Consider the following 23196-nt stretch of genomic DNA (forward strand, 5'->3'; position numbering starts at 1 on the left):
AACATTCGATTTCAAACGCAAACCGTGCCATCAACTAGGTCAGGATGTGAAGTAGGTTCAAAGGCGTAGGTGCGCTCGGAGGTGCCCATTTAGCAGATGCTTACTACATTAATAGTTGACTTTCTATGGGCTACAAGTTTCGTTTGTTCACTCTCAGTAGTAACCACAATACCGGATGGAACAGTATCACAACGAACTGTAAATATTGCACAATTTTCGCATAGAATTATTTGAATATGGCGCTTCCTAAAGAGAAATTCAATAACACTGTAAATTTATGGATATAACGATTTATTAAGGCGTGCAGTATAGCTTATAAAATTTGTCACATACATCGTCATGTTCTGATACTCATGACCCTTGACACAGATACTCTTTCCATGCAATTATGGGTAAATATGTTAAGTTTTGGATTAAGTATTAGGCAGTAGTTCCTAAATATCTATATCGACTCGAATCTGGCTCTACATAGGTATATACGAACGCAGTTCGTCCTACTCATATGAGCATTTGTACAGCATTATATACATATATATATATAATGTTCATTGTAATCAAATTGATGTTGTGTTTGAAATTAATTTTTACTATTTAATAACATATGTTTTTGTATGCCAACCATTATTATTATTATTATTCTCATCATCATCGCGACTATTATCGGCTGAACTTTATGTATGGAGCAAGCTTAAGCCGTTGGCCGCATCGTGTTCCATGGAGGGAAGAGCTGTCTACCTGTTTGTCTTGGTAACATTGATTATTTCTCAGCATCAACGTACCCTTCCATAACGCCGTACCGCCTTGAATACGATATTTAGCTGTCTGCCTTATTTAGAACGTTCGAAGATTCTCTGAAATTAGAGAAATTTCTTTCCGTGATCACCATTGCTAAACATCAAAACCGCGCCAGACACATACATTTGATTAGAGTCGACGAAGACCGCTTGAGGCGAAGGGCGGTCTACGAAAAACAACAACAACAAGCAAACGTTTTCAAGCAGAACGGTGGTGAAGGAAATCTCTTCGGACCCATCCAATAAGACTTGGTAATAATAGATCCGTAGCAAAAATGTACAGACATACAGGTCTGAAGTCGTCGGGGAAGATTCGGTAAGCCCGAAATTTGTGTGTGCGTATAACACCATACTATTATTAGACAGGCTACGAGTCTTGTATAGGCTAAATATCGATCGGAAGTATCAGGTCTATTAAGGCGGGATCTTCCTCTACGGGGAGACGCATCGACCTTACCCTTTTCGTACGAAATTGAAATTGGATGGCAGTGATAAATACTGTGAACAATAAAACAGATAGTGAATCAATTGCTGCGGTATTTTTGTGACCATTTTGCGACTGATGTATGACCATCTGGACGGTATTGAGCGAAAGATTACGAAGGAAGTTTGTTACCTGTTTATAATAATTAAATAAGCCGGACTACTATCAAGCGCTAGACGGATAGCGACATTATTTACGGCAGCTAGAATCAGTCCTTTATCGGCATTGATAATCGGTTCATTATAGCTATCTTTAAACCATTTGAAAAATATAGATTTGCCGGATACCTGTGTAAAAGCCTACTGGAACACAGGCCAAATAGGACTTTGGTGGCGTCAGTCTTCAAATAGACTTAGTCTGCATTGAAATCAACACAAGGTCTTCTTATTCCATTTGATAAATGATGACAATGCATGATTAAAGCATTCGATATGATTACTTGTCGTTCCCGTAATGTGTAAAGCTAACGATGCAGGTAAATTATAACTCAGCCTTCTCTGTAAAATAAAGCCGAAAAAACCCGGGAAAATTTGAATTTAAGCCTTTAACATGGCTTACTTCCAAAACTGCAATAAGGGCCTAATATAATCATTATGTTGAGAGCAGAATGGTAATTATTCAGATCATTTCGAATATAACCACACGTTGATTTCGATAGTTGTTCAAGACAGAAGTGAAAAATGTTTGTGTGCTAAACCGAACTTTCCTGATGGCTTCACAAACGTACATATTAAATTGGTTTAATGGGCACGAATTATTATCGGCAGACTTATTATTGTGACACGTGCTGAAACAGTAGTACTAATGGCTTGGGTGCGCTTTGTAAGTTGAAGTATTTGATTTTTCGTGTGAATTTGATATAACATAGCAATTAAAGATCCAGTAAATAAGCAATTTAATTATCGAAAGTTTATTGTCCAGATAATACAGAGATAAATAATCGTTTAATAATAATATAATAATCACTATGGTCGACGCTATATCCATAAAAAGTTTTGTTGGGTCATATGCAATTTGGCAACCGAGAGCTACGGTGTCTGTGATTCTTCAGTTACGATAAGTGCCCATAATGAATTAGTACCCAGCCAAATTGGTCCTGCAGGTAGACTACTATAACTGTATTAAGCAATGTTAAGAAGACATGTTCTAGTCGGCAGATTCATTGTTCACGTAAGTGGGCAAAGGTGCGAATGTGCGCTTGTGGGATGCTCTATATCAACACTACTTACGTTAGCTGAAGAGTTCGTCAAGGATCAAGAAGACGTGTCGTGTCTGAGTGACTTTATGGGCTAGTTAAAGGCGTGTATCCGTTCTCTCAATCGTTAAGTTTTTAAATGAAGTTAAGGGCATTTCTTCGCTAAACACATGCAGTACATGCCATGGCACCGCTCATATTCGCCTACACCTGTAAGGTTACCGAATAGAGGTCAAATCAGCTCTTCGTACATTCGGAGTTTGGCAAAACATAGTATTTGTTCTTTCAGAAGCATAGAGATGAATATTAAAATATTATTTTTTTTCGGTAATTGGATGCTATTCTAAATATAGCGAACTTGATTTCAGTTGTCGGGTAACAAAATGGATGCTAACAATCTCGCAACAGTTCTAGGACCCAATATCCTTCGCACGAATCCAACCCCTAGCGCCTCCTCGGGCCCGAAAAGTTTTTTTGTGGAGAAACTTGAAAGGGCCGAAGAGCGGAGTGATGTCATACTTGTTGTTAGGTGCGTGTCAAATACAGAATATATATAGCAATTTAAAGTGTCGCATTTCCTATTATCTTCAGAGTGTTGTTATATTTTACTTTAATTATTCGCATCTTCATTTAGTCATATCATACGTGTTATTGATGCGGGTTGAATAGTAACCTTTCAGCTAGAATTTTACAGACACAATAAATTGCCACTTTTATAGGAAGACGCCAATATTGACGTCAAGAAGCTCACAAATGCATACTGCTAGTATGTATATTCATTCCAAAGTTCAGAGTAAATCTTTGTAGATGGGGCGGAATTACCGAAATAGAATCAATAAAACAGCGTTACAGCTGAAGTTCATAGTAAGACAGTCTCTATGCCAACATAGATATACTAATGAAGCATTTACTAAATGTAAAACTCAGATTTGGTATTTGAAATGCTGAATGACTCATTTCCAATAGGCGAAGTTTTTCTAACACCGTTCATCTCATCGGCAGGTACCTGATTGAAAATTTCGAACGACTTTTTTCTGTATCTGCGGCGGACATGGATGCGATGTATCGCCGGATGCTCGTCGAGGAGCCCCTCCAACTTGAGAATCTCTTTACAGATAGATTTCTTTCGAGTAACTGCGATGCCCCACCCCGTTTTACCCAGGGGTTCGTACTGGATGTATCCGTTAATTTGCATACTCGAATAATAATGTACTGGTATAATGAACAAACTTTATTAACATTATTGTTATCCAAAAAATTCACGGTCATTTCAAATTTTACCTTAAAATAATAACTTTACTCTAAGCTGATTCTCAACATTTTAGTATTTTCACTTTATTTTTTCGATCCCGAATTTCCTCCAGTCTTGTTGTTTCTAAACAGCGTTTGTTTCCGGACCTGTCGATAATGGTACGCCTTGAACACGAGATAAGGTTTTCAAATTGATATGTTACCGATGCGTACATTATTCAAAATCAATGTGGAATAGAGCAGTAATAATATGTAGTAAGCTAAAATGGCGCCCTATCTAAAACTTCTACTTTCGAATTAGTCAGAGGCGCGCGTTAACAATATCGTTTTGATAACATAATTATTTAATTAATTAATGACAAAGAATCGTTAGACCCGTTTCTCACCTCGGTCCATAGTTAAATACCCATATTGATATGCGAAGGAATTGCGTCGACTACTTTACAGCTTTTTAACATTCGTCTTGGCCTGCTTTTGCAGCCTTAAGGTATGTTTACAAAAACGTAAGCGGGCTATTCGACGCGTCTGTATTAACACTGACGGTCTGTCAGCACGGCAACAAAGCTAAATTATTCTCTCTTGCAGACCACGCATGCGTCGGTGGTCCAGTACTCTGATTATATTGACACCGATTTCTTTCACCTAGTTTAAGCTCATATCGTTACATTGAATTTCTATCTAATATTGCTTAGTGGTAAGTAGCGTAAATAATAGTGATGGATTTCAAAACGTATACATTAGATAAAAATACACCAAGCTTGAAAGCTTGTCTTAGTTTACAGGGAGATGAACACAGAGAATCGTGATGCCAAAATGAATGACGGTGAGCAAAAGGCGTTTACGCTTGTTGTCCCTTGTTGATTTCAGGAGGCGCGTCTTACGCGACGAGGTGCTCGTGTCGTCCGACCAAACGCACCCGCTACGAGATCGAGGAAGAAAAGGTAGGAGTTGAATCCTCTCTCTATAACTACTACGCGGCGGTCAGTAACGCTTTTGATTAGTTTTGTCGACAATAATAATCCAGCTTCAATGTAATATGGCTTACGTGCCTCTGTACGACATTATGTGCGATAGAATTAACCTAACTCTTTGTTTGGATACGAATATGAAATTTGAAAGGATAGCTTGCACGCCTTTTATTTATTCATCTGCCTTTTTTTTTAGGAATTCTGCGGCGAGCAACCGAAAAAACAGACTATCGCGAACTGTCACGGTACCGCCAATCACCCGCTGAAAGTACCTCATCTCTAAGGCCAGCTGTATACCCAGTCGGGCCGGTTCAATATGGGAGTAGGCTAAATTCATCCAGCTCGAAAGACACATCCCTGACTTCATTAAATGATTGGGACTCAACCAGTGGCCGCCTGGGAACCAACCATTGGGACCAGTCTAATTTTGCTGCGTTCGTTGGTGCGATACAAACTCCACCCAGCATCACTGTTACTCTGTCCAATTCACGATCGAAGGAAAAAGAAAAATCGAAACATCAGAAATCCAAGACCAAAAGCAAAAGCAAATATGAGTCAGGTAAGTTATTCCTGATCTTTACAAGGCGCAGTGAATTACGTAAAAATTGTAATGGAAGCTCGTTTCTCATTGTCAAGAAGGCCTACTCAATTATGCAGTTTCCATAAAGCTACCTAGGATTTTCAAATAGGCTTACCACGAAGACGCTTTTGACAGTCCACATCGTATATCATTACATGATTCTATTACACTTTCTAACTAACTTTTTACCATCATCACCGATATTTATTTACATATTTGTCGGGTCCATATACAAATTCGTATACTCAGTTATAGCTTAAAGTCAATGAAATGAACTCTATTTTATTAAAAGCTGAAGCTCGCGAACAACGCAGTCACGCTCTGAAAAAGTCAAAATCAGCTTCGGCCCTCCTGTCGGGGATTCTTTTCGGTGGGTTCCGAAGGGACTCGGATACATCGCCGTCGCCATCAATGGATGAAGACGAGTACACGGCGCAAAGGGCTTCAAGTTCGTACTCAACAACTACAAACACGACAATATCATCAAGTCACTCCACATACACTGGCGTATGCAGGCGAACCGACCTCATCTCATCTGAATGCAGAAGGCCCAGGGAAAGGTAGCCTGTATGGCAGCAAGTCCTTGAGCAATCAGTTGAGAGAATGGTGGACGGCATACGTGACCGGAATCAATACATTATACGTGTGGAGGTACGCTAGAACACGTGAGAAACTGGTAATAATTAGTGTTCCACAAGTATCGAATCAGTCGTATAGTAGTACAACCGTTCGACCACAGGTGCGCATAGCAAAGTTATCGAACAAATTCGTAGCAGTTATCTAAACTATGCTTACGTTGTCCCGTATGGTCTGATCAAAGGCATCAAAAGTTGACAGTCTCAATCTAAATTTCGCTAGATTTTGAAAAGGATGGAATATGCTCAGAGTAACCTTGGCCATGGTTCCTTTACCGCATAATAGAAGTTCAACTGTATTCAATCAAAATAGCAAATTAACTCCGAAGCTATTAGTAGATCGTTTTAGATAAAATCAAATAGCCTGTTTTACGACCAAGATGCTGTGATACTCAGCAGCTTCCCGACGGCGGTAATTTATCTTCCGGTACCTTCGATTGTATCATGGTGAGTTACAAAGGCAAGCGGCTGATGTCCTCTGTTATATTGCATCGCGAAGCGTTAACGAAAATAGATAGATCGATTTCTCAAAAATAATTTAGCTTTCAGCCATTACAACGTCGGTCAGGCCCTCATTTGCGAAGAGCTGTTTTGAGACCCCTTCCGACAAAACGGGCATTTTTGTCAACACGTTTCTTGGTCGTTGCCTCGTTTATCAGTACGAATGCTGCATCTATTGTCATTACGCCGAAAAAAGAGTTTGGTGATTCGAGCTTCAGTAGTCCATGGGATTTCTGAGCCGTCGAAATAGACCATTTACGAGTATGAGATTTAACAAACTTCAGAGTTTGTTTCGTTCTGCTTGAAGGCTGTCATTTCTAAATTATTTCGAGACCCCTTCGATTCTCAATATGAGATTTGCTCTGCCTTGAAAGCACCTTCCTGTATGGCTTGAGGCTAAATAGAAAAAATATCAGCAGTACAGTTCTTCTTAAAATAAATGATTATGAATTATAACTGGCTTATAAAACAAATAAAAATATTTGTCAATAATAGATATTAGCTAAATGTCAGCAACTCCGGTTAATTGAGAAGGACCTCATGCTACCGTTAACGATGGACATTTCAAATTATCGTATTGGGTGAAATTTTTGAGGTATTGTATGAATGAAGGAGATCACTTATTTAAGCACAGGCACATCAAACAAGCACTTCCGAACACATCGAAAAAAAGGAAGATCGAAAAAAAAATTATCTATCTATTTTTCGAGCTTTCCACCTTTAATAATTTTCCTATAAATACCATTTACCCTATGTAGCATACGGTGTGCTGCAATTGCAATAAGTGGCACCGCCTGTATAAACGTCTCGAGCGTCAAGTTGATCATACCTATGCATATATATATGCAGAGTGAGCAAGGCTTAGAGATAAGAAGTTTCATGCGATATACTGTTAACACAACATAGAACCGCTGTATAATAAATATAATCAATGAATTATATTTCTTGTACAGCGCGATTTTTTGAAAACGAACAAAAGTGGTTACAGAGAAGACCTCCTTTAGGAAAATGTTCGCTACAACTTCTTCCTTGACTCTTATTGATGACATGCGGTTGCTTTAAGAGCCAGGAGCCTGGGTAAAGAACACTGGGGGAGGGTCTTTACTGTTTCAAGTCTTTCCAACAACAGATTGTACAGACGTTGTATGAATAAGGAAAGTTATTTTTCATCAATGATACTTCCCTTGTTCTGGGGCAGTTCCTTTTTAAGGAAGCTAAGCTAGAAACACCATGCCCTGAGGTCTAGTGTCTCTCGACTGAAATATTGAGGTTTTGGGTTAGACACCTAGCGCACTCCCATATACATATGATAGCATGAATATATAATATTCGAGCTTCAATGCCATTACTTGATATTGCGTACTCTTCCTTACTCAAAAAGTAAATAAAAACCAAATTGTAAGGAAGACCTGCGATACATCCGGTATTGTATAAAGAGAAAATTAGCACAACGCGTATTAATAATATGCCGCATCTTTTACCTTCATCCGCCTTATTTTCTTTAGAATTAACGAACATCACTTTTTTACAATTAGAAAAGAAGGCTAGCGTCATTGTTGCATACATAATACAAATAATGTTTCCACTAATAGAAAAATCGATGTAAAGTCTACCGGTCAAAAGCATTGGTAACATAGAACAAAGGATGTATAGTGTGTGTGAAGCACATACACATATGTAAACATATATGTGGCAGAGTAAGAATGAAGGACTCCATTTAGCATAATGGGGCCATCTACATAAATATAATAGATTGAGACCTGTTACAGATGCCGATAGTAAAAGGAAGGCAAGTTTCGACGCAAATCACATAATCATTGAGCGGGGCTCATCATGTATAGCGTAGTCTGGAAGTTATCGATAGACACGAGAAAAAAAAATACAAGAAAAACTAAAATTCACAAAAAAAAATACAGCACGTCTGACTGGCTAATTGGGTACAATCCTTTTGAGTACGCAAAAAAGAGCCATATATCAGATGTACATATATAATAAAGCCGTGATAAAAACTTAGTGAAGTTAATATATTCGCATATACATACGTACATATAGATGAATACTGTTATTCCTAATCTATATACGTACGAATATTATGTCCATCTGCTTATGCAAATAGGTGAGGTTTAGGCCTTAATAGAAATATACACATAAACAAACTGTAAACAATATATAAAACATTTATCTTTAAATTAAATTAACAAAATGAAAGTATTATAGCTTAATGTAGTTTAAAACCGTGAGGCCTAACGTTATAAATATAGTACAATATCTACGGTGCTCATTTTAAATATAGTTATGGCAATTCTAGACACAGTTATAACAATACCTCACCGAAGTCTTAACACGTCCTTTTCAAATAATCGCTCTCGGCTTGAATTCCCATGAACTTTACTTCATGAAAAATTACGTAATATATATGATTCCATAAAAGCATATGTTTATACCAGTTTAATGGCGTGTGGTTCGTAGGAAAAATTTTGGCCGGCATAAGAGTAGCGTTCACGATACAATAGATTCGTATCTCTCGAAATTTGTCTGTCTATCTCATGAGAGACAACACATGAAACAATGAATTTTATATGGTTTGGCAATTTCTGCTAGCAGAAAGCCAGCTCGGACAAGAAATGGTTGACGAATAGATGACCAATTCATTACTAAAATCCTATTGGAACTTCGAACGTGGTCACTTACACTAGCCAGCAAATTAATTAAAACTGTCGTTTAATTGGGAACTCGTCATAACAAAATTTTTTAGGTAATTCAACTTTTACATTAATGACTGCGTCGGATTCCCTCTAAGTATTTCAATTATAATATCAAAAAAGGATGCATGAACAACAATATTTACAAAAACGTTTGCAGCAGACATCATAAGCTATTGCATATATTCAATACTACAACAGAGTATATTATTAGAGATAAAACAAGCTTCGAATTCGAAAAGTCGAAGACGCTTGGTCCATCAACATCTTACTAACAACATTTGGTTCGAGTGGCGAGGCCGACGTTGGCACCTTGCGAGCATTCTTAGCGGAGCAGACGATTCTGGAGCGTTGGTCTGTTTCATCACGAGTGGAGATTTCCGACATACGAGGTTTGACATTGTACGCGCTCGAAGACCAGGCGAGGTGCCAGCCATCAATGCTGTTTACTGGCAGGAGATCGTGGATTTATAAGAATAACCTTCAGCCGTTTTTGTACTTGAGAGACAAGTCTACGTCTAACAGACACAATAGAGGCGTTACAACGTAGATATAGCAAACAGCTGCTATATATTAGCCATATATGCATTCAAATATATGGCGAATCAAACTGAAAGATCACCATGTAAGTGTAGTGTAATTTTAGGTAAGTCGTGGCTGACGCTTAGTTGACCCTTGAGGAAGACAATATTTGGTTTGGTTCGCGTTCGCACAAAACATTTATACCGAGATACTCTACGCAAGAGAACATTTTCGCAGTAAAGGGGGGATCAGACAAAGCCAATGGAGGATACATTTGGCGGAAGTTGCATGATTACGGAACCGAGCACGCCCAGATCACAGCTTTGACAGTAGCGAACTTCAAGAGGCTTTGCAGCGGGAAGCTGTGAGCCACTGGAGGCGTCTGCAGGTTGACGCAAGAATAAACACAATTTATCTTGTTTGATATTAAGAATTGAAGGAAAAGACGGATAGGACGTTGGAGCAAAGAACTAAGTAATTATCTTCAGTATCTCCTTGTGTCCGGTTAGTTCGTACTTACCACATGCAAATGACACAAGACACAAATAACCGTCTTCACTAGCTATAAATCAACTGGCACGAAGTTCGTCATATACATGTGTTATAAAAACAAATTTGCTGGCGATCTATTACTATTATTTTTATCTCTAATAAATTAATCTCTGTAATAAATTTATCTAGTTCTATTTATGTTTTTAGAACAACAGAAAATCGAAGGTGCTATTAATATGAAAATGTATGGCCCACAAAATCAGTTTGACGTGCAAATTTTGCTTAACTTTTGGTAGGATTACGTCTAAGCAGATTTTCCTCTTAACATTTCAGATAGTAAAATTTAAACCAGAATATATAGTCCATACGCGTGATAACGTATTTTTCAATCATCCGTCTAAAACACTATGTTCCGTAATTAGTATCAATACTTCATTCTGTACCTGCTTTGTACCAAACTATAAAAATAGATTTCGTGAAAACTGCCCGCAAGCGACAATTGATAGATGTATCTTCGATAGTCAGCAGTCTCTGAAATGTATCGGATCCATTTTTTTTGCGTTCTAGGCCAGGTACTTTGTAATGCTTTATTCTTTCAGAGCGGGTGTATTGCGCAAAAAAATGATCGTGACACATTAGTTACATTTTACTTGTTAAAATTACTTCTATACATAGTACTCAGAGGTATAGTTGTGTTTCTTAGAAGCAAAATGGCCATAAAACATATTTGAAAATAATACAATTCATGCCAGCTTTGCGAATTACAAAAGTTTTCTTATAAATGAAATTTCTCAGAGACTAAATCGAGGCGTATTTTATCTGTTCATCTTCACTGACAGTTAAATAGTTAGACATAGATGCATAGAGGCTATTGGTATATTTTATGTGTATATCTATTACCTTTAGGGAATACGCCGAGATCAAAGGGTTTGGTACCGTATACAGTGTCCGTTTCGATCCATGGTCTCTTTGGCCAAGGATCTGAACTACACAGAAACACCGTGTCGAAGGCACGAGCGAAGCTTTTTGGGCGAGGCAAATGCATACGACAAACTAAATCTCAGTTCTCAATCCATCTTGTAACGTAAGATCTTTGACCATCAATCGAGCTTGTTCTATTCCAGATCTGTTCCGCTTACCGCTGTGACGAAGTCAAGTATATATCTTGCAAACTCAAAAGTAGGCAGATTTCGGCTATCGCAGTGGATTATAGTGACTGAGTTAAAATTGCGATCAGAGTTATAAATGAGTGGGGTACGTGCTAATATCTTGCTAACGTGCAACCTAAGCTGCAAAGATCTTGCTAAGCACGTTTCAAACAAAGGCCATAGTCAGAGGTTGTGACTGCAGTTTTTACGGTTTAGCAGACATTCGAATTTTGTTGGGCGATAACGATCGACCTAAAAAGCTTGTGTTTATCAAGCACAAGTAATTTCCATAAATGTAAAGAAACGTCAGACCAGCTGCAGTTTTGAAGGGTAATGTAGAGCCTATGTAACAAAACCTTAAAAGCCGCAAATCAAAATAATGGGTTCGTCATCACAAATATGATGATCTACAACTATATAGTATGTAACTAGATATGTGTTTCCCTGTTAAAAACAAAACTTGTAAAAATACACGTGATCCGTGGCTAATTCTTCTCTAACGAAAGCACACCTGTAACATAATGGACTATCATAAGACGATGTGCTACAATGATAACAATGAGCTAATTAAGAAATGGCTGCAGAAGTAACACGGAATTTCCACAGAAGAGGAAAAAATTAATGTAATAGTAATTATATTACATTATATATATTAGAAATATATTAATTCTATAGGTGGACAATGGAAGAGATGGGCTCAGTGTAATCGTGCCTTCAGCCGAGGTGTAGGTGACCTCGGACAAGTGTACTGAAAAATGCTTGCATTCTATTTCTAATAAAGCGGAAATAGCTAACATGGAGTATCTCTTAATCGTGCGCTAGATTGGGCACTAGCTTTGTTATGTGAAGTCTACGTACAAAATTACTACGCCCTGTATGGCCTTGATAAATCTGAAAAATATTTCTAAATACCAACGCGGATGAGTCCTGATGAAGATGTTGCAAGACAAACAAAAACATTACTACGAAACAACCTAGAACTAGCGATAGCTGTGTCCAGATGGCGCCTGCCTAGTCGTCCACGCAGGCCCAAATGTCTTGTCTTTTTGAATTTTTCAAAGCCTTCGTCTTTTGAAGTTTAGGTTTCCAGGACTCTGAACCTACTAACATTTCAAAGGTTTATCTATCTGTGTTTGAGCAAGGCCGGTTAGTGCAAATACGTAAGCATCATGTCGTCACCAGCCACTATTAAACGGTTACCTGCAAATTCAAAGAAGAAATGTTTACATAAATAATGTACCATTTTCTCCTCAAATTGGACACTTGTCAAGCCGAGCACCACATAATTCAAATACCATCGAAAAGTGTCCAGTCTAATAGAAACATTCTAATTTTGTTTGCTCCAATAACAAATAATTTACCTCTGTCCATTGGATAAAAGCTCTCATTCGAAGTTACTACAGCTTGTATATGGGAAAACTAGGTTGGATACTTTTCAAGTCGTTTGGTAGGAGCGGCTTGCAGCTGCGCCTACATTTCCGCCATAGTTGATGAGACCCTTTTATTAGTAACGATGCTAAAGTGACAGCACCCTCGCTTATGACAGGCTCTTTGGCAACCAAAACTCTACAAAAGGGAAACTACGAAACTTGCTGGAAGCGACATGTTGTTAAAAAAATTTGAGTTTTATATTTCTGTAAACTCTTCATTAAGCATCTGGCGTACACATTACTATCGTCCTTTGTAGAGTCAGATGCTCTCCTGATGATGCAGCGACGCAGATGCCGACGGTAATCATTGAGATAGGTCCGGTAAGCAATCAATATCGTGCAGGACCATGTCTGAAGTTCGCTATGAAGAATTTTCCAGTAGGTGCGTAGGGACTAGAAAGTCCGATATCACACGTCAGTACACAAACCCACTGTTGTGCCCAATAAGGTGCGTGAGCGTTCGTAGCGTCCGTTTAGCGGCCTACTCGGCGTGGTACTGGTCGCCACCGCGAGTTTATGCACGGAAGCCGTCCTCTCCATACAGCGCCCTCTCCCGAACACGGCTGAGGGATCTATGGACCTGTTCGTTGGGTAGCTACGATCCGGTCTTCGTCTCCTATATCCTAACAGAAAAAGTCCACAGTACGTAGCCGTCTGCTTCGCTCACTGGTCAGTGGCAAGGAAGAAACGACGGTGGTACCCCTTCAAATAGGGTATCTGCGAATAGCAGGACACATATCGTCTAAAGGAGCACAAAGTCCTTTGAACTTTTTTAGTGCTTAAAAAATACGAAAATCTTGGTAGTTTTCTCTGCCAATTGATCAAGCCGGTGCATTAAGCAAGGTTAAAAAAGATAGACTGCCTAAAGATTGGCTCGCTTGTAGATCGATGCCAACTAGTTCTGTCCACCAATGTCAAATCGCGTCAAAGTGCAACAATATCACGCAGGATTATCAATTACTCTATCAAGATACATTGAAAATAAATTGAAGAGATATTGTCGTTTTTTTCCATAGATCTTTTTATCTATTTCATGAAAAACTGATCCTAAACAGCGTTGCACGCTATTTTCACCACACGACGATTCCATTCAGCTACAGTAACTTCGACAAATAATGATCATGTAAAAGTAAAAAAAAAAAAGCCAACTGGAGCGTTTACGCGAACATGCTGAAAATACGTCGATACAAGTTTTGAACGGATATAAAAAGTCCTCGAGAAAATAAAGTAAACGGAGACCAATAAAAAGAGAACCGCGTACTTCGGGTAAGTTTCGAAGTTATTTTCAAACATAATTTGATTAGTATAATCGCCTCCAGCCAACTAGTTAGAAAGAATATAAATAGGATCGGGCTCAACTTTTAGTTTAAATTCCAACTTATTCTGCTCTATAGTAAATTCGAGGTAACGGGTTTGCTTGACAGCTATTTTACATGTAATTATTTTTTGCCCACTGTTTGATAGTATTTAGTACTGATCACGGCCGTTACGTAGACCCTAACTCTAGCATACGATAAGCCTAAATTAACGATTGGAGGTTTCAGACCAAGAAAACACACGTTCTAACAAACGTTCGTATTACTATTGTGATGTCAAACATGTAGGGAAGTTCGATGCGTTGGAATATCAGCACGCTTAACTATCCCAGACTGAGCTATTCGGCGCACACTCGGTTTCGTACGATAAATTCAATGTTTCTAATCACAGTTAATATGCAAGTTTTCTGTACTTTTTTTTTTGGTGTGAAAAAAAAAGGCTTTTTATTTTTCAGTTCCGGGTTGAAGATAGCTTGAGGCGAAATAACTTCTTTGCTAAATCGTACTGGCAGAGACCAACTGTATGAAGCAATTCTTAAATTACGCAGTAGACCCGGACGTAAAACTCGATATCTTTCAACAAAGCTGAATTTTCGAGGACGTTCTCAACTAAAATGCCGCCGGTGTTTGAAGAATACTCACAGCACCACAATGATCCGAGTTCACGCAAGGACAAACAAATCAAGCCAGTTAATTCAATGTAGATTCATGAATCGTGTTTCATGCTTTGTATATGACTTTAATTATTTGCCCCAACTAGCGTTTACCTTATTCCTCGGGCTCCGCTTTTGATACCGGTGACAAACCCACCGACGATGATACCAAAACATATGAGGGTTGAAGGTAAAACTAGATACAGAATGGAAATAGTTTCGTATCAGATTATTCTTGCCTTAGAATTAGTAAAGCACATGCTTGCATTAAACGCGGTCCAGTTTTGTTCATGACAGACCTTCACACGCCCGGCTCCCTTTATAACTACAGTCAGTGCCAATGGACTGGGTTTTACATCGTAAAGAAGCTATTTTTCAACTGCAAGCAAATACATTTGGTCTTCTGATTGTTTTTGTGTAATTTAGACTCGTGATGAAAAAGTTTGTAACTTCTGTTTTGACGCTTATTAGTGTGGCTAAAACAAGAATGCTCATATCGCTGAACTTAAATGCGGCTAGCACCGATCATAGGATTCGGTTTCCTTTTCTGTGTGATTAGTTGAAAAAACAATAATTCGACTAAATTAAAAGAAAAAGCCTTTTGATGTCGAGGGTAGCCGTCGCTGGGACGACCGAACGTTAGGTAAGATGAGGCCTAGTTCGTATACACGCGTGTATTTAGATCAAAGCTTCCAGTCTGGATGAAAACACGAAAACAATCAATAAGCTCCATGTAGAACCTCGACCATGTACATATGTTTTTTATCATAGGCTAGAATAGTTGTAAATTGCCTGCTCCGTGATGCTGCCTCACTGCCTCGTAAACGTGGTCCCGGAACAGCAAAAAATTCTTGTCAAATATATAGTAAAAATTTTCAAAAATTTACCCTCTTCTATTTATAAAATGAACTGCAGTATAGTTTCTTGCAAACTGCCTTGCATATTGGATATTACAGACTTATAGACATATCTTTAGCGGAGCTCAAACATGCCGCATCGAACAACCTCTGCAGTAACTGCTAACAATCTTTGGCTGTCCGGGGCCCCATTGCTGTTTGAATACGACGTTTGAGTAATGCATTCTATATTATATTTCGTAAATGAATTAGCGGTTGCTAGGGTCACTGAGCGGAAAGTAACACGTGCAAACGGAGAAGGCTAAATGAAGTATTCGTTAATCACCCACGTTTAGAAACACGTTCGAGGCAATAAAAATGATTTAAAAATTTTGAAAAAAAAACACCAAAACTACGTTCAACAATAAATAACGAGAAGTAATGATACTGACCCGTGCTAAGTATGGCATTACGCAGCTTTGTTGTAAACAACTAAAACGGCGAGCGCTGTTGGAAGTATAAAGGGGTTCGATGGTGATGTGAAGTCGCCTAAAGGGGCTTTGTGGTGGTAACTCGCACAAAATGAATTAAGTATGCCGATATCAGCAGTCGCAGTCAGCGAAGGCACTTAACGAAACAGATGTTTTCTAATTCATCGGCTAAAGGGTATTGGAATGACAAGGCGGACAAGTCACACGTGCGGAAATCTACTCATAAAATTGATTTCATTCATGACAAGCGGCTATTTTTTGTTTCACCGCCCATTGACGCTTGTAAACAAGCTAACCTGGAAAGGCGATCGAAAAAGGTTGTAACTAGCGCTGTTTTATTAAACGTCCCTCTTTCAATATATGTATTACAAAGTATTGAGTTTTTGATGTCGTTTATGTTATAGGAACATTATTAGCAGACGCTAAACCTAAAAACCGCTGTATATAGAGGCGCCTGTGACCTCAGTTACGAAAATGTCCTACTAAGTCTAGCTCAATACATGATAGCCACTTATGAACCTGCCTAAATATTAAAAAGAAAAAAAGTGGTAAGGACAGGTAGTACGAATGTTTATTAATAAATAATATACAAACATTTTCAATCCATATGCCGCTTATGGGTTAAGTACTCGATATCATAAGAAAAGCATGCGGACCACTTTTTATTGATTTATTATTATTATTATTATGGGTAAAATTGTATTTCTGGGTTTGCAATGAGAAAGTGATTCGACGGACATTAAGTTACCACGCAGCTTGTAGATGCTTATGCAGATATTTCAAAATATACGAATGTTTTTGATAGTGGGAATTCTAATAAGACTGTCTTAAATAGATTCGACAGTATTGCGGTCTCTGACGCAAAACGTTCACAAGCACATAAAATATATCACTTTGCGATGATTATAAAAGCAACCGGAGAGTTCTTCAATACAACTATGTGCACGAAGTAATTATTTGTCCAACCTGCTCTAACTGACGTCTTGCTTTCTAAATAATAGCGGACCCGGTATAAAGCTGTCGATAGGTTTCCGTCAGATGGCGTGTAAGGTAAAGTAAGGGCAAAGTTCAGTTCAGGACACTTTACCGGACCCGGGCGGAATCCACTCAAAAAAAAAAAAGAGCAGCACGGAACATGAGAAAGCGGATCATAACGATCTCCCCATAGAAGAGATGAACAAAGTTTTTATTTTTCTTAGACCAGTTTTAAAAAAATGTCCTATTTTTAGGAAATTATTAGTAAGATTACGAATGCTTGTTAATTCAATACGTATACCGAAGCTGATCGATCCCGTGACGAAAATACTAGTTGCAGCAATACAAATATAATATTGAATGAATATCGTGAAGTTCGATAGACCGCGGCTTGCCAATAACTGTAATACTATTGGTCATGTTTAAAACAGGTCTGATTGGCATTTAATATCTCTAGGCTAGGAAAAGAGGAGATCAATCGTACGTGACCTTCGTGAAACCTGTTGAAAACCTATTGACTACTAATAGAAACAATGATTAAAAATTTGTGATAATGCTATAGTGTGCTTTGATATCAATATGCAGAAAATAACGCAGCTTATCCGCGTGCTTAAGCCTGTGAGCTTCCATAAACCCGGTATCTTTTAAGGATGTTGTCTATTTAGTTAGCTTATCAAAAATAATCAGAACTGAAAGAAGAAATCATTTATACGAAACAAAAAAATACACGCGGACTTTACGTGCTATACATAAGTAAGTTTTTCTAAATAACAATCACACTAACGATATTAGGAGAAGTATAATAACACATTGAAATGGCTTCGATAACAGGCGTGCCCATAGTATATCTGTGATCATTAGCAGACGCCCGTATGGTAGCGCCACCAATTTCCTAACGGCTGAGCAAAAGCTAAACTACGAATATCTATTTTCCGCCTTTCATACCGTATAGCAGTGGCGTCGTCAACAAGGATTTGCCGTGTTTATCGCCTACTATACATGCAAACTGTACGAAGCGATAAATGACTCGTGTTCAGTCTGCTATCCCGTGAACGGGGGGAAGTATTTGCTTGCGGAAGCTATAAACATTTGAAGTGGTCTAGGAAGGTATCACACGAAGTAGTGAAAGGTTGACAAGCAAGCCCGAGCCTTTTTACTTGCGAGTTATTTTGAGAAACTGAATACAAAAATCAGTATTTAAATTATTTTTTTTCCATTTGTGTCACTCCTGTAAGCCATGCTTATTCAATGTAGCATACGATCAGCAATTTGGAACTTGAGCTGGCCAATAGTGATATTCAAAGTAGTCTTCCTTTCATTCATTAAATAACTTTTTGATAATAATCTGTGATCAGTCGATCATGGTACATATCGACTCATTCAAATGTCACTCAGGTTCGCTACGTACAGATAACATTAGCGCAATAACATTTCGGTTTGGTAACAATGAACAGCCTCAAAGTGCAGGTACTCATTATCAACTTATCATTATCATCAGAAAGCGTAAATAGGCTCAGCTGTTTGAATTTGCGGATCTGATATAAACGATTCAATTAGCAACTGGTAGGTTCCCGTCTAAAAATTCAGATGTACCGGTAATAGCTCTCTGAGATATTTTGATAAGTGTTTGAGCCCTTTATATATAATCCTCTGTTTGCCTTTTTTTTGAAAATTTTTCTTAGAATCCACGTGAAAACTGGCACTAACGTGAACTGTCTATTGCGAGCTAAAGGGGATGCTTTTACTCGCGTCATGTTTCGCCCAGTGTGAGGCGATCTGTTACTAGCTAATCTTTACTCAATTTTTAAAAATCACGCACCGTTTTTCTTCCATGATAAATTTGTTATTTTGTTCTAGAAAGGACCGACTTCTTTTTGGCAGAAATAATGGATGAACGGATGGATGTCTGCCTGCCAGCCAGCCAGCAAGCCAAAATTTACCCAAATATGAATGCCTTGCCTTATGAGTATACTGCATGAAAGATTAACAAACATGAAACTCAAAACGGGTTGACCTGTGTGGCGGAGCGTCGCTTACGACCACTAACGGTTCCCGGGTACGAGCAAGGTGTCTTCGTGAGTTCCTGTAATGTGAGAAAGTACGGCCCCTTCATGTAATAGTGTTCGTGATTTTTTTCAAACGTAATTAAATATAGCTGACCCTCATCGCTATCGTGAATGAAAACGTAGCCTTTCGGTATTTCTTCTGTTCTTCTAGTTCATCTGCAGACCAAATTGTGCTGAAGCTGTTCTCGTTTACTTCATATCCGTGCATCTGAAGCAACTGAGCGTACACTCGAAATCTTGATTTTGTTGTACATATGCGGTTAATTACGAATGAATCACTCCATTGTTTCCAATGTTTTCTGTGCATTAGGCTTTCCCACTTGTATTGTTTATTATATCGTGCATAACCATAACAAACAGTTTGTGATTCTAATCATTTTCGTGAAAATGAACTAAGTATTACTCTAGTGGAAGGTGAACATTTTTACCGAATAGCTCAAATAGGTCGAGAAGGAAATTGGTTCGAAAATCTGTGTACTTATCCATATAGCAAGAGGTGATATCAACGTGCGTAAGTATTAACTATATATAAATAATAGCCATTCTTAACACCCATTACTATGGTAACTAACTCAAGCATCCTTGTTGAATCGAACGATTTGTCAGAAACTGAAGATTGGAACGACGAAGACGTCCCTCCACTGCATTTCGGAGGGACGAAAATCTGCCACTTTCATATGGGACATAAAAACGTTGGTGCTGAAAAATTTTCGGGGCAAATTCCTGCTTAATCGAATGAACATTTTCATAAAGTCGTATATTTCCTTCTCGACTGAAATGTATCCAGAACGTCCCTGTAAATTCGTTACTACGCATTGCATCTCTGCTAGTTAAGTAGATGTTTGTGAACATTGATAATCGCGGCGGGGCACGACAAAATAAATAGTCCTTAATAAATAAATAATCGCTGTTTAGAAAGGATTAGTCAAGCGGCTAGATAGTATGCGTGTTAATTTCTACTGACACGCAAGCGTCAAAGGGTTCTTTAACAAAGTAACCTATTATATAATATATTACGTATACGCAGTATGTATAAACAAACAACTCAAAAACGACTTTACATTATGATGTAAATACGTTAATGAATAGAAAGCTATGTTGCATTGCATCAAAACCACCTCATTAAGCTCGCTTCTGAGCCATCATAGAACTTCATTATCTAACTACTAGGATTGCTTTTGTGTTTTGATGGTTTTTCCTTTGATTTTCACTTAAGGACACTTGTTTTCGTTTTGACTCGAGCCATACTATGTAGTCTCTAGAAGTGATGTGACACGATGTTCTGGTCTGGATTTTCTGTCTATTCAAACCTTTCCGTTTCTCAACAGATACGGCACACTCTATGCTATCGATATGAATTGACAAACATTTCAAAAGAACGCAGAAAATCTTTTTCTGGCACTTCGCTAATTCGAAAATCCGTTATCGCCCCTGGTAATGAACAATCGATGTGACAATGTGCATGTTTTTTCCTAGCGCATATATTATGATTTTAGATGCATGGGTAACGATCTCCTTATCATTAAAAGAAGGTTTTGCACAGAAATTTCAGTACGTCTGTTGTACGTACAAATGGATCAATGAAAATGGGTGGTATTTTTTGGGAAGTCTTGTCCTTCTAAATATTACAACCGTTTTTTTCATTAATGCTGTTCTAAAAAGCTGCCCGTATTTTCTTAGCTAACCTTGCATATGAAATAATATTTGAATAAATAAATACATATAGAAAAAAAAAAACATAATTAGCGTAATCCTGGAGGCAACAGCTGCGACGCAACGGTATCGTAAGTCTTTTTTGCGAAGGTTCCGTATATATTCATCCAAACTTTTCATAGATCGAAGGGAAATCGCTTAACGTGATATAAACACATTTTACTAAAAGACCCACGTCTAATGTTAGGGACAGTGGTGCTTGAAATGAAAATAAACTTACGTGGAAAATCGAGTTCTAGTTACGTTCAGACGGCTGGCCGCTCCAAGCGCAAGTCGCAGTGTCTACGTTCGATTTTACACCTCTCACGTGTCCATAAGTCCTTATGAAGATACGTTACTGTCGCGCAAATTTTATTTAAATCTTGTCAATTGGAAAAAGCCACAGAATCAGGTAACATTTACCGTCAACTCCTTCCATATGAACATGGTCGCTTAACTAGATAACTAAAGCTTTTTGGAATAGTAATTTTAAGCATTATGGACCACACATCAGTTTTAGATTAGGCAAAATATATAGATGGATGTTTATCTTCTTTATATACGGATACTTTTGGCGAGAAGCTGAATGGGTCGAGGTCTCAAGAGTAACATACTGCGTAAATTTGTTCCCTTGGACATCAGTTTCATTGGAAGCTTAGCAGCTAAGCCAGGGTAGATTAGGAAGATAACGTAAAAGTATTCCAACAGCAGGATAAAAAAAAAGGTGTAGGAAAGGCTGCGTTTCAAGTGTGTCCTTGGGTAGGCTGCACATTGCCTTTTCCACGACCTCATGCGTAATACGCTTTACTCGTATTTATTATCAATCCGCGTTCAGGTTCGCTATGAGCTGACCATTGACGCATAGCACAAAAAGAGGTCACAAAGCTGTTGAGGGTGAAAATACGATGGAAATGCTTAAGTAGTTAAGCCTAATGATAGCGCTTAACGTTAGTCTATTCGTTTAGAAGTAGATTTACAACTGAAGGAAGGAGATGCGCTCGCGACGGGGCTGCATCAGAGTAAGAGGCGATCGAAAAGTGATCAGATCACCGATAAAGGCAAGATTCGATTTGTCGAAGCTGAGGTCACGTAACGGGTCAACGGGCATATTAAAAGGAACAAATTGTTTGAAAATGATTGCATATGATAGAGTTCCTAAAGTACGTTAAGCTAGTGAAGCTAGTAATATTTATGTTGCTACTATATTGCGTATAATACTCACAAATAAGTTAGGATTATTTATATTGCAGATGGCGGAAACTAACGGAGCCCAGTTCAGTAAAATTTGTTAACCAGATGGGGTAGTTCCAACAAAAAAGTTATTGACAAGATCCTTACGGAATCAATAATCAGAAATTAGTCGATACTATTTATGTAACCGCTTTAGCAATGGAAAAAATGCTATATTTAACAAAAACTGAATAAGTATTCCTATGTAAACGGAATCTGGATAGACTTAGTGCAGATGAAGAGCTGCTAGCGATGCTGCGATAGAGATGCTGCGCCGTCAAACGTCAAATAACGGACTTCCCACATCTCGGAAGTAACATTCTTTTAGGTGTGCTAATTCATATATACATAGGACAGTGTCCGATAAAACCTTTAATAACTATAACGTCAAAATAACTGATCGAAGATCATCATATCGTACTCTCATCTGCCATCCTGCCTTGCACGTCATTAGGCCAAAAAGCGATGTCAATTGTATAGACTACATATACTAGTCGCCAGAGGCCCTCTTTTTTTAGAAAAAAAAAGGCTAAATGAAGGATAATTTGTTTTCGTGTCACACTTAACATTGCATCTGCTACTGTCATCTACATTGATGTTGTGCTTGAAGCTGAATCGTACGTCGTCTAACGACTATACTGACGGAATAGCTTTTTTTTAGTAATCGTAGTAGAAGAATAGTCTTCTGATAATTATGAAACCTCCCCTTATAAGTTGTGCCTAAAGCTCTGCTCTCCAGTCTATACTAATCACGGTATCTTACTTCCACTCCCAAGTACAGCTTCTGAATAAACTTTAATTTCAGTAAGGAGATAATGTAGTTATTATAAATTCAAGTGAGTGAGAACTATAGATGAACAGACATATATGACCTGTGCAGCTGTGTAGCATTTACAAAAGATTAAGCTAGCGAATTTACACAACAAGCAATGGACGGTGTTTCGCGGAAAAGGATTTAGGCTCGCCCATCATAAGACATGTACAACATAGTCAATAGCAGTCTGTGTTATGTGAAAATTCGGTGACAAAAGGGTTTCAGCCATTAAAACAATTGTGTAATACGTTACTTTTTGGCACTGGGTTAGACAATATAAGACATGGTGGTATTGCAGTAACTAGCTCAAAAGGCACACTTGACTCGCGATGGCTGTTCGTCTATTTTTGCCTGGTTATTATTAGACATATCGCGTCGCATTTTCGTGCACAAAAATGTATTAAAAAGAGTATTTCTTTGA

The 23196-nt window shown here is 38.2% G+C and overlaps 2 protein-coding genes and 1 long non-coding RNA gene across 7 annotated transcripts in view; 2 read left to right on the forward strand and 1 right to left on the reverse strand.

Annotated features, from left to right (window-relative positions):
- Window positions 1–7894, forward strand: part of RhoGAP102A (Rho GTPase activating protein at 102A) — a 29269-nt gene extending 21375 nt beyond the window's left edge. The window contains exons 10-14 of the mRNA XM_022839510.2: window positions 2842–3002; window positions 3476–3637; window positions 4592–4665; window positions 4889–5251; window positions 5565–7894. Coding sequence (XP_022695245.1) covers window positions 2842–3002; window positions 3476–3637; window positions 4592–4665; window positions 4889–5251; window positions 5565–5836 — 1032 coding nt within the window. The 3' untranslated portion in view covers window positions 5837–7894. The remainder of the gene's footprint in view (window positions 1–2841; window positions 3003–3475; window positions 3638–4591; window positions 4666–4888; window positions 5252–5564) is intronic.
- On the reverse strand, window positions 174–21293 carry LOC111263977 (uncharacterized). Of its 2 annotated transcripts, none has more exons than XR_002682576.2 (4): window positions 20973–21293; window positions 11025–12472; window positions 2508–2683; window positions 174–851 (listed from the first exon to the last, which is right to left on the reverse strand). It is a non-coding gene; the product is annotated as an uncharacterized LOC111263977 (long non-coding RNA). The 2 variants fall into 2 exon arrangements; XR_002682578.2 differs by having other exon boundaries at window positions 190–851; window positions 12381–12472; window positions 20973–21289.
- LOC111263975 (uncharacterized) overlaps window positions 5835–23196 on the forward strand; it is a 36295-nt gene continuing 18933 nt past the window's right edge. For 2 of the 4 annotated variants that reach the window (XR_015312511.1, XM_022839524.2), the window contains exon 1: window positions 14808–15314. The gene's annotated coding sequence lies outside the window, so the exon portion shown is untranslated. Of the gene's footprint in view, window positions 5924–14806; window positions 15315–23196 lie in introns of those variants that run through there. The other 2 variants (XM_086969885.1, XR_015312512.1) reach the window with 2 other exon arrangements.

Source organism: Varroa jacobsoni, unplaced genomic scaffold (assembly GCF_002532875.2).
Source record: "Varroa jacobsoni isolate VJ856 unplaced genomic scaffold, vjacob_1.0 scaffold_807, whole genome shotgun sequence".
NCBI classification, from domain to species: domain Eukaryota; kingdom Metazoa; phylum Arthropoda; class Arachnida; order Mesostigmata; family Varroidae; genus Varroa; species Varroa jacobsoni.